Genomic DNA, 12,341 nt, shown 5'->3' with positions numbered 1-12,341 from the left:
ATCGGCGAAATTAAATTTTGATCAGTGAATCAGAGGGGATGCAAATGATAAACTTTCTTGTGTTTGTATTTGAACAGAAAATTTTATTTTGCCTTTTTGTTGTTTCATAATTTGTTCTACTAAAAGATATTGGCGTAGCGTAACCAACACTGGATAAAACGGGGACACAGCGATCAACGCACACACATACGTAAACAAGCACGCTGTTTCGCCCTGTTGTACGTCCTCTGCGTCTAAAGACTTTATTACAACGGACAGAAAGGCTTTCAGTAATACAATAGTTTAGTTCGTTCGTGGAGCGGCTTTACTGTTTTGACCACTAAAATGCGAAGAGATATCTAAATAGACAACCGAAGAACTCTAGTTAAGCGTTCCACGCCTCAAGAAGAGCTTCCTCCCCAACATTTTATCGTAACTGGGAAAGAGCAAGAAATATTGAATGTAGAGGAGGATAAAACATGCGACGGACGTTATTGATTACATTTCAGCGTGACTTCTTCTGCCAATGACTGTAATCTTACAAGCAACAATCAGCCATCACTGCAACCAAAGAGGTTTCAATTTCAAGGACAGTTCGATGCACTATAGGTACTTTTTGTGTTTGAAAGTCGCCCACCTAGACCACCTAGAATCCTAAAGATAAGTTAGGAGATTGTGAATGATTTGTAATCACCTTCATGTATTTCATTCATATAGGCAGGTTGTTGGATATGTATATTTTTCTGCCTAAACGATACAAGTTGTGTAACGCGCGTGCGCAAATGGTTTCTTGCCTGACTTTTCAAAAAGTCGGTATTTCAACCGTAGAACATGATGGTTTTTTTGCTTACTTAATACTGTTCGAGATTCTTTTTCGCTTAGTACCACGTAAGGAAAGTACTTTCGTGTTTCCTACGGAGTCATGAATATCGAGTGAGTAATTGTCAATATATAGAAAAAGAACGCCACGATGAAACATGGTAAAATGTTTTGCACAAATTGGAGACTATAACAGAATTGTCATTGGGGTTCAGTTTATTTCTAATCGTTTGAAATTTTTGTTTATGACTTCTTTCCACGACTACTACCAGTGAGGGGACACTCTGTTATATTCTTCCTTGCTTCCTTGCTTTTCTCTTTCATTACGTTCCAACAAGATGTACTTTTGTGATCACCATCAATCCACATCCGGAGCACGTAATCTGCGGGAGCTTTAGACTTATCTGGAAACAGGGTAGAGTACAGCGAAAATTATGCTCATTAACGGTTCAAAGATAAGGTTGTCTCGAATTCCTATCAGTTGGTACTGGCAATCTATATTCAGTTACGCCAATTTAATAATTTGTATAACATGTAAGGAACTTTAAAATATTCAAGATAAACATATTTCAGGCTGAACGAGATATTGGTTCACAACACACGTGAAAAACTATATTTATCAATGATTCAAATTATTCAAGCCATTCTTGTTATTATAAGACATTTTCTTATTGCTCACGTATTGAATTGGTACACAGGGTCATCGTGAGCCCTAAACTGAGATAAATTAAGCAAACTGCCATCTCAGGGAGGGAGTTAAGTTGCTTTCATAAGCTCTTTTTTCTGTGCGAATGAAGCAAAAGCCATTACAAGGGAACTATAAATGCCATAAGCTAGACGTTAGTTGGCGCCACGTAATGTGGAAAAATTGTTGACTGTCATTTTTGCCAGCCATTGCATTATCTGTCCGTTTGAAAAGCGGGGTCATTCTTGCAACTTTGTGCTTGTGAATACTTTAAAACGCGTAAAGGATTAGTTGTATATTTTAGGAGCTTGCGAAGTTCGTATAAGAGAAACACAGCAAAACCTATACTTTTTTTTTGTAAAAGGACATGCGTGCTTTAGAGATCTCAAAAAGCCGTGTCTTTCATTTACACATTTTGTGAATGCGATCATCGCACACAATTGGACGTTAAATGTGCGTGAAATTCAGTTCTCGCAAGCTTTTATTGCTGTGTGTGAGCAACACAAATAAGAAAAATTGAGGCCAAACTCTTTGCCTTATCCGGTTGCACGACTAGACTAAGTAAAAATGACTGCTCAAGTGTGAGAAAGACCCAACTGTCTAGATTATGTCGCATTGTTTCTGTCTTGCCGTTGAATTGGACATATAAATTGCGCGAGCTGTACACACAATTTTCACGGCAAGCGTGGAAGAAACATCGCTCTGATGTTTTTTTTTTTTTTTTTTTTCACAGAAATGACGGCTTCAAGTGAACAGTTCCAAAGTTACGCGCAGAACCCCTCTACCACCCCCTCACCCCACCCCGCCCCCCCGAACACACGCACACGTACTGCGGTAAAAAAGGCGCATCAGGCGTGTAGGGAGAGAATGAGACGATAACGTGTGACGTCGTTCAGAGACGGCTGTAAACGATCTTAAAAAATTTCAGAAAAATTGACGCAAAGCATGTTTTCCGCACCGCAAAGCGTCTAGCAGCCAGGCGTAGAGAGCAGTGTGCTCCGATCCCTGCCAGTACATGTAAAGTATTTTCGTCCCGTCATCATCGCTCGGGCACTTCCACGGTGACTGCAGAAGTTGCACCTTGCGCTCTCTCCCGAGTTCCGCTGCACGCGCGATTGAAGCAATCGAAAGAGCAGGCTGGCAGGTAAAATAGTACGCACGTGCACAGTACGCGCTCTCGAACTTAGGCGCGCAGCGGTCAGTAGGCGCAGCGAGGCAGTGTAGTCGACGGTTCCGTGGTCTGTAGAATTTTGTCTTCGGCTGTAGATACTTCATTACCCTTGCTGGGATCACTTAGCGACTATCAAATGCAAGATGCAGTATACCGTGTAAGAAGCCGAACACATACTCAGCGCTTGCGGCAGTGACATTCCCATTCACTTGTGTGGGAGTGAGTGAGTGAGTGTCAACTTTATTATTAGAAGGGGTAAGGGATAAGGGTGGCTAAGCTACGTAGGCTTCCAGGCCGTGCTTCACGATGGAGTCTTCAGCTCGTGCCAGGACCCGTGTTTGGATGTCTCGGTCGGTGCTGGAGAGAAGGGCCTCCCATTGTTCGTCGGTGGGGGGTGGCGAGACGAGGTCGGTGGGCGGGGGGTCTTCCGGGCAGCCCCAGAGGATGTGGTTTAAGGAGGCAACGTCGCCGCACAGGCAGCAGCGTGGATCAATGACACCAGGGTGGATGTGCGAATACACTAGCGGGCACGGAAAGGTGCGGGTCTGGAGGCGACGCCAGGCGATCTCGGACCGCTTGGGAAGACTGCCATGTGGGGGTGGGTAGGCGTACCGTTCGAGGCGATAGTGCTGGGTAATGTCGTGGTAGGTGACCAGGGGCTCCGGCACCGGGGCGTCCGACGCGGAGGGGCCCACCGCTCGGTCGACGAATCCTCGAGCGTGTTGGTGAGCCGACTCGTTGCCGGGGTGACCCGAGTGGGCGGGAACCCAGACCAGTTCAATGTGACACGGTTCGTCCTCCAGTAGAAGTGGGCGAAGGAGCCGTAAGGTGGTAGGCGAGACGAGACCTCGGGCGAAATTGGAGATGGCGTGCTTGGAGTCGGAGAGTATGACGCTGGCGTCGGTCGAGGTGGCGGCTAAAGCGATGGCCGCCTCCTCAGCCTCGACGACGTAGGGCGTTCGAACGGTGGCGGCCGTGATTATCGGCCCCAAGGGTGCCGAGGGTGCCGAGGAGGGGGAGACGGAGACGACTGCGAAGGCGTCCCCGGGCGAGGCGTATCGGGCCGCATCCACGTAGGCGATGGCCGGGTGGTCGGCGTACTTGGCGTGAAGAATGGCCGCACGGGCTTGGCGACGGGCGTCGTGGTGTCCCGCGAGCATATTCTTGAGTAGCGGCTTGATGGAAAAGGCTGCCCGAAGAGCATGCGGTAGTGAGACCAGGTCTGGTGGGTGAGAAGACGTGTCATGACCTATGGAAGAGAGGATGTAGCGACCGGTCGGCGAACGATGAAGGCGTTGCACCTGAGCGGTGCGGTGAGCTTCGATCAGTTCGTCGAGCGTGTTGTGGACTCCCAGGCGGAGGAGACGCGCCGTGGACGCGTTGGGGGGAAGGCCGAGAGCAGTCTTGTATGCACGGCGGATGAGGACGTCGACCTTGTCGCGTTCCGATTTGAGAAGACGCGTATAAGGAAGGCCGTACGTGAGACGGGAAACGACGAAAGCGTCGACTAGGCGGAGGAGATCGTGTTCGCGCATGCCGATGCGCCGCGCTCGGACACGAGCGAGCATGCACGCGGTTTGCTGAACCGAAAGCGAGAGCTGGTCGATGGTGTGAGCATTATGGCGGTTTGACTGTACTATCAGCCCGAGCACCCGGAGATGCGAGACGACGGGAACGGGAGTGGAATTGGCGTGAATCGTGATGGTGGGGTGAGGCGTCTTGTGGCGACGCCGGTCGGGGGGCCGCATGAGGAGGAGGGCGGATTTGGCCGCCGAGCAAGCGAGACCGGCCGCGTGCACGTGACTCGTGACGACGTCAGTTGCGCGTTGCAACGTCTGCTCAATGTGCCCGTCGGAGCCAGACGTGACCCAAAGAGTTACGTCGTCCGCGTACAGGGTGTGTTTGAGATCGGGGATACGGTCGAGCTTGTCGGGAAGTGAGCGAAGGGCGAGATTAAAAAGAAAAGGTGACAAGACGGCGCCCTGAGGGGTACCACGAGATCCAAGTGCATACGTGGGAGACGAGAGATCTCCCACGATGATTTCGGCCGTGCGGGCCGTGAGGAAGGAGCGAATGTAGTGGTAGGTGCGAGAGCCAGGGTTGATGGTGGCGAGTTCGGTAAGAATAGCCAAATGGGAGACGTTGTCGAACGCCTTGTGAAGGTCGAGGCTAAGGAGAGCCTTAGTGTCCGAGAAGGTGGGCGGATCGAGAAGGTCGTGGTGGAGTTGCAAGAGGACGTCTTGTGTGGAGAGGTGGGGGCGGAAACCAATCATGGTGTGGGGAAGGAGGTGGTGAGCGTCTGTGTACGTTTGCAAGCGAGCTAGGACGACGTGCTCCATGAGCTTGCCGACGCACGAAGTGAGTGAGATGGGCCGGAGGTTCTCGATTGTGAGTTTCTTGCCCGGCTTCGGGATGAAAGCCACGCGAGCGTGTTTCCACGACTGGGGGAGGTTGCCGGAGCGCCAGCACTCATTCAGGAACGAAGTGAGGGCAAGGACCGAAGGGGCATCAAGATTTCGGAGAAGTTTGTTGGGAATGCGATCTGGACCGGGGGCGGAGGTGGTACGGAGCTTGTGTAGCGCCGCGTAGACTTCAGCTTCCGTGATATCGGCATCTAGTTCGGGGTTGGGGGCCCCGGAGTAGGACGCGAGAGGGGGAGAAGAGGTGCCAGGGGGTGGCAGCTGGAGGTATTTGGCGGCCAGGTCTGCTATCAGCGACGGTGTGTCGCCGGGGTAGGCCCGGACAACGCGTTGTAATTGTTGCCGAGCGACTGACTTGGCGGAAGCAGGGTCGAGGAGGTGGCGGAGGAGATGCCAGGATTGCTTGCAGCCCAGCTGACCGGAGATCCCTGAGCAAAGCTGCTCCCACTGTTGGCGGGCGAGCACAGTTGTGTGATGCTCGATCTCGCGATCGAGGTATGCGATGCGGCGGCGCAGGCGACGGTTGTGACGTTGCTTATGCCAACGGTTGGTCAGGCTCGTGCGAGCGGCTAACAGGTGGGCGAGGCGGGAGTCAATTGCCGGATGGTCCTCCGTGGTGGGGATCGAGGCGGTGACCCCGTCGAGGTCCACCAGTAGCTGGTCGGTCCACATCGAAAGGTCCTCGATGTCGGGTGCGGCAGAGTGCAGCCGGCGGGCTCGGAAGGCATCCCAATCCGTATAGCGGGTCGTGTGTGGGCGCGGCTTGCACGGGGAGGTACGGGCTTGGATGGCGAGGACGTAGTGGTCGCTGCCAGGGACTGATGTGTATTGGACCAGCGCGCGTCGTGCACGTAACGGCAAAAGCTGAGGTCCGGAGTGGTGTCGCGGCACACGCTGTTGCCGATGCGCGTGGGTTGCGTGGGGTCGGTGAGCAGGGAGAGGTGGAGGTCGTGTGCGAGCTGCCACAGCCTCGTGCCGGGGCCATCGGCCTTGGAGTAACCCCAGTCCGGATGCCTGACGTTGAAGTCACCGAGAACGAGGGGGGATTTGGCTGCTCTCGCTGCAGCGGCACGGAGCAGAGCAACGAGCGACAGGTCTTTGGTGATGCGTGGGGGGGTGTAAACATTAAGAATAAAAAGAGAGGGGTCTTCACGTCGCTGAGGTAGGACCTCGATAAAGACATGGTGGACCGTAGGGAAGGGCAGATCGGCTCGATTGACCGTGAGCGTCCGCCGAGTGAGGATGGCCGTGACGGGATGGGGCAGGGGGTGATGAGCTACTTGGTCGTGGGCGACGTAACCCGAGAGGGAAGTGGTGGCGTGAGTCTCCTGTAGTACGATGACGTCAGGAGATACCGAGGGGTCCAGTTGTTGAAGGTGTAGAAGGAGGTGGTTACGCTTGGGGCGAAAACCACGGCAGTTCCACTGCCAAACGGTGACGACAGAGCGGTCAGCCATGATTAGTAGCGGAGGAAAAAGGTATTGCCTCGGCTGGTGCTTGCGACGGTCGGGCGGCAGAGGATGAGGTGGTGCGGACGTGGAGCGGTGGCTTGGCTCGGATGGTTGCGAGCATGGAAGCTTGAACGCTGTCGACCTGCTCTTGGAGAGATTGGAAGGACGTGGCGGGGGGATAGGCAGTGAGGTCCGTGCGCATGGCGTTGAGGGCTTCTTGCTGTGCCGTGAGAAGCTGGTATGTCGAGTTGAAACGGCTATCCAGCCGTTTTTCGAGGTCCACCAGGGTAGTCTTGATGGCTGCCTGAACCTCTTCGGAAAAGTGGAGAGATGCAAGGGGGGTGTTGGGTCTGCGGCGTTTGCTAGTGCCTCCTTCGGAAGTCTGAACATCCATGTCAGAGGAGGAGGCGATTGAGGAGAGCAGACATGATGGGAGCGTGATGGCTGCCTCGAGCTTCTCCTCCAGAGCTCGCAGTTGGGCTTGGAAGGATTCAATTTGGGTCTTCTGTGCCGCAAGTTGAGCGGTTTGTGCAGTGAGCTGCTGTCGTAGGGAGGCGTTTTCCTGCTGCAATGCGACAACCTGCGGCGAGGAGGACGCCGAGGGAGCGCCGGGGGGGCCGCGGGACCACGTTGACTGGGTGGGCTTAGAGGATGGTTTGGGCGCCGCTAGAGCGAGGGGCGGGAAGTCACTGGTCGACTTGGAGGGCGGAGGCGGCGGAGGACCGCGTGCCGTTTGCTTCGGGGGTTGAGGGCGCTGCACGTAGCGGTGCTTACAGTTGGAACTATGCGTGGAGTGATTCCCGTTGCAAACGATGCAGCGGGGGGTGCAAGTCGGGGGCGAGCCCTCGAGTGGTGGGGGGTGAATGTCGCCGCAACGACGGCACCTGCCGTGCTGTGGCTTGGGGCACACGTCGGTCCGGTGGCCAGTCGAGCGGCAGTTGAAACAGGCCTCTACCTTGTTGTGGAAAGGGAGGAGGCGAAGGTGGACTCCATGGTAGAAGATCCACCGGGGTAGTTTGGGGTCCGTGAGGGTGACCAAGATGTGGGGAGTCTTGCCCATACGGCGGGCACCCACAATAGAAAGTGCAGGATTGCTTGCCTGCAGATCGTCAAGGATGGCTTCATCCGTGAAGTCATCGAAGGCGTGGTAGAGTATGCCCCGTAGGGCGTCGTCCAGCGGTGGGGCGTAGAGGTGGATGACGAAAGTGGTGCCAGACACCGTGAGGGAAGTGATGCGGAGGTAGGCTTGAGCGCGAGCCGATTCCGCGACGCTGAGCGTAAAGGTGTTGTTGACCGGGTGGATCCGCACCGTGTCGCGAGATGCGGGCGGGAGGTCTTTCAGGCTCGCTGCTTGCAGCAAGGCGGTGTATAAATGCCAAGGCTGGAGTTTGGTGAGGTCGACGGGGGTTTTTGGGCGGCCGACGATGTGAATCGTGTCGGCCGGGAGGCGAGGGAGTGGAGTGTGACGGCGGGGCTGAGGAGGCGAAGCACTTGCCTGCTTCGAACGCGGCGATTTAGCTGCGTCGGCGGCGGCGAGGCGCAACGCTGCGCGGCGTTGCTCTTGGGCGCGGAGGCCTGGCGTCTGCCAGGAAGCATTCGAAAGTTCTTCGGGGGTCACCTCTTGTCCTTGGACAGCGATCTCCATGGCGGTGGGCAGCCGGGAGATGAGCGACGAGGCGGCGGCGGGTGGCCGGGTGGTCGTCCCTTCGTCTGCGCGCTGGTGTGCGGGCGGCCGCACTCGAGCTAGGCCGGATAGGCCTAGGTCGGCGCACGGCGTAGTCAAGGGCTTCCCAAAACTCTCCTGGGCCACCCCGGGCGAGTATTGGTATACGATGGGTATCGAAGTGGTCCTGACGACTTGCTTCACCCACTCGTGAAGAAACTGTCCGGATAGGGATAAAAGAACCGGCACGAGGGCCGAAAATTGGCGGATCCGACGTGAGGTGCGACTGCTCTCGACGCCGACGCCAGCGTCTCCTCCTTGTGTGGGAGAACAGTGCTGCTCTTCGTGAGTAAAACGCCTCCAGAGTGTCAGCATCAGAACGAAAGAACTCCTCCTCGCGCATACGCGTACTGCGGTAAAACATGCGTATTATCAGCTGTGTAGAGAGAGGTTGACAGGATAACGTGTAAGGTCCTTTTCAGACAGCTGGCCATGAGTGATTTTCTCGAAGCGATGCTGTAGCTGCAATTGAATGATCACTTATAGCCACCTTGATTGTTGAGAGACTCGCAAGGGCAGTGTGCGTCACCTAAATAGCCGCGAGATGTCCTAAGTTTTGTGTCTGGCCCAGTCTGCTTCAAGTTTGACGTCTGTGCAGCCTCACACAGCTTCGCGTTAAAAGGGCAAAAACGGGATTTGTTGCCGAAAGAATAGCGAAGAACAGTCCATGCTGTGCGTTGGAACTAGTCACTAGTCTCGTAACATGAGTGGCCTGCTTGTGCTGAGACCATAGTCCCTGTGGTTGCCTTCATCTTTGTTTTAACACGCTCCGGGAACAGAGGAGAAGAGTTCTAAAGCATACAGTCTCTGCAAAAGGCGAACTACCTTTAAGCCACTGGGTATTCTGACTTTGCATGCACGTATGATGGCATCTGTACAATTTATGCGGTTGCTCACAACACCAGTTTTTTATATTTTGGTACCCTTATCTTTTTGAATAATCACAACGTGGCGTTTCCTTCTTCCGAGATTTTTTGATACTTCTTGTGACTGAACGCTCCCAAGTTTCAGGAGATATTCACGAAGCCATCGCTTTCGCGTTAGTTCAGTTAGAAGCTGCCTTTGGATCCAAAAACTGACAACTTCAGATTCCTTTCTGCGTGTTCGTTATACCACCTCAGTTGTAGACAGGAGACGTCAAACTGACAAAAGATAAGACGGTGTGAGAATTCACGCCTCTTTAGAAGGAGAGTTAATGTCAAGTTTGCTTTGAGTGTACTAGCGCGCCACTTTCAGTAAGAAATGGATCAATCGCTGCTGGTTTAATACAACTTTCGGAATAATTAGCGAAGGTACATCTTCACAATCCTAAGGAGCTGCCCCCGAAAGCCACTCACGACGACAACTTCTCGGCAATTGCTTTTCAAATTATGTCGTGGCTCGAGCATTAATCGAACAAACACATTTTAGAACAAATTAAGAAGAAATGCTTTTGACAAAAAGTAAAAATGCCCAAAATCAATTATTATTCCCTACAGTCATTCAAGTTGGCTCGTTATTAAGTAACAATGCTCAATCGAGTAAGAAAAAAGAATACTGTACCAACCTATTAAAATTCGGGTAACTCCAGAATAACATGGCGTGTCATAAACTCCATTCTTAACACCCCAGCAAACCCTTACACCGTGACTTCAAGCGTCTCGAAGTATCATTAAACACCCTCGTTTTGTCCTTATATACCTGTTTTTGCACAATTCTTTTTCCGTTAATGGATACGGCTATGAACGAGCAATACATTACATACCCTCCTCATAATACCAATATATTAAAATTTACCGACATAGCAGCTACTGAAATTGTAACTCGAGACAACGCTATGCCAGCCAAACGTTCAGTTGGTTGTGAGAACATACCTTTTTGGGGGGTCGAGGACTCAGCGAAATGCCTTTGGGTACCTTTAAAAAATAATTCTGTTATCATTTTACGCATACACGTATCAGGGCCTTCGGAAATTGTCAAAGAATCCGTACACACAAGGCTGATGTAAAAACATTCCAGAAAACTACTGTCCCATCTTCATCCTAAGTGCAACAAATTTAGCAATGGACAACTAATAGTCAGAGAAATTATGTATTTCCTATAAAATCAAAGTATCATTGCACTCTGTCAGCATGGGTTTAGAAAGGGTAGGTCTACTGACACAGCCGTCTTTTCCTTATCTTATCTTAACAACCACTTAAATGACAATAGAACGATTGTGGGTGTATATCCTGACATAAAAAGCATTTAACATTGTGAACGACAGCATATTATCAAATAAGCTACAATGCCATGGTATTCCTGGAATGTGCCTAGATTTCTATAAAATAATCTCCAAAACACTAAACAGACGGTGCGAATAGCTTACACCCAGTCCGAGTTTTTTGAAAAAACTGTAGGTATGCCTCAACACTCTGTTATTTGACCAATGTTTTTGTCGAAATATATTAGGGACCTTGCTTGCGTCGTAAAAAACTTTTCAATATTTACGAATGCTGAGGATACAGTTCTCATATGTGCCCAAGACTCTCCGGACTACACATTTATTTGTGGGAATTCGGAGCTTTATGTTATCCCAAAGTGGTTCTCTTCAAGCAAACTAACGCTAAACACACAGAAAGCAAGTACGTTGTTTTTAACTTACCACACAAAATTATGAATGAACACTCATGCACGCTTATAATAAATAATTCAGCACTATATCGAGTAAATTTTACAAAATACCTTGGCGTTCTACTTTACGAATCTTTTTACTGGAAGTCTCATATTGACGAAATCTGCAAAAACTTAGTAAAGTTTGTTTTCTCCTATACAAATGCCATGACATATCTGGCATATCTAAATTACGAATAATTCGTTTGAGCATATTTCATAACAACTTAAGGTACTGTTGAGTTACCTGGGGCCGCACATACCGCACATATCTTGAACGACTGATAATACTCGAAAAAGGAGCAATATGCTTTATGACAAATTCAAACTATGCTGCACATACGCCAACACTCTTCCGAATCCTAAATATCATGCCGTTCACCACAATAAATGATAATAAAACTGCACTAATGGTCTATCCTAATATTAGGACCAACTAATAAGTCTGCTTACGCATTTTTATGTTCCCACTACAAATGTCGTAGCTACTTCACTCAGCAAATAAAAAATATCTCTGGTAAGAGAAAGCTTAAGCTAATATCGTCGCCGTATGCAACAACCATCCACTGGAAGTAGAAAACATACGAATTTCTTCTTAGCACTGAAAATACATTCCTCAAGCAATATAGAACTACCGAATATATTAACTGCTAAAAATATTTTTCATCACAACTAACCATTTCGAATTGATTACCATGTATAATCTTGTTGTATGCTAAGCTCGGTACATACGTGAAAGTGTTGCTTGTACAATTGCAAGAATATCAGTGCTAATGTTGTGAAATTCACCTGTATAAATGCAGGAAACGTTTGAAATAGGATTCCATCGTAATAAGCGTGTGGCAATTTCTTTTCAAATGTTATAATTCCAGTAAAAATATTGTTGTTTCTATCATTAGTGTGTTGTTGTCTGACGTGCTGTTCTTTGATAATTTAAGTTAAATTAATTTCAACTACTCTCAGCCTAGGAATTCAGGTGCATTTTCGCAATTCCATTTTTTTGGTAAATTGAGTTATGTCAATAAAATTGAATTCAATACTGCTTCACTTCGTCGCTGTGTAGCTACTAGAGCCTGGACATCTGCACACGTGCAGCTTTGCTAAATGTATAGTAGAGCGGTCTGAGCCCACGAATCGTGATGTTACGCACGTCTTGCACAGAATCACTTTAAGGTCCCAATGAAAAGCTTTCGAAGTAATGCCAACCACATCTTCGAGGAGAATTGCCATAACTAGTGCACACGTGAGCAGCGCCTCCTGCACATTAACTCTACTGCAGCTTGTCGCACAACCTGGTCAGGCAAAGTCAACGCCAGTAATCTAGAGACGGTGGGACTTGCCCGCATGATCCGTGCCTGCGCAGCCGAAGTATTGAGGCTGAACCATGCACGAATCACGCATTGTCTAAGCACTCGTTCACCGCTTGTCGGGCGCGTGAGACCCAGAACATGATGCGAAGTTC

At 50.4% G+C, this 12,341-nt stretch overlaps 1 protein-coding gene across 1 annotated transcript in view; it reads right to left on the bottom strand.

The window, feature by feature from the left end:
* The window catches only part of LOC126534923 (uncharacterized), a 77,865-nt gene that overhangs the window by 42,199 nt on the left and 23,325 nt on the right, over positions 1 to 12,341 (bottom strand). The window contains exon 6 of the mRNA XM_072289508.1: positions 10,102 to 10,143. Coding sequence (XP_072145609.1) covers positions 10,102 to 10,143 — 42 coding nt within the window. The remainder of the gene's footprint in view (positions 1 to 10,101; positions 10,144 to 12,341) is intronic.

This window comes from Dermacentor andersoni, chromosome 7, assembly GCF_023375885.2.
Source record: "Dermacentor andersoni chromosome 7, qqDerAnde1_hic_scaffold, whole genome shotgun sequence".
NCBI lineage: Eukaryota > Metazoa > Arthropoda > Arachnida > Ixodida > Ixodidae > Dermacentor > Dermacentor andersoni.
This window is presented reverse-complemented; position numbering and strand designations above follow the sequence as displayed.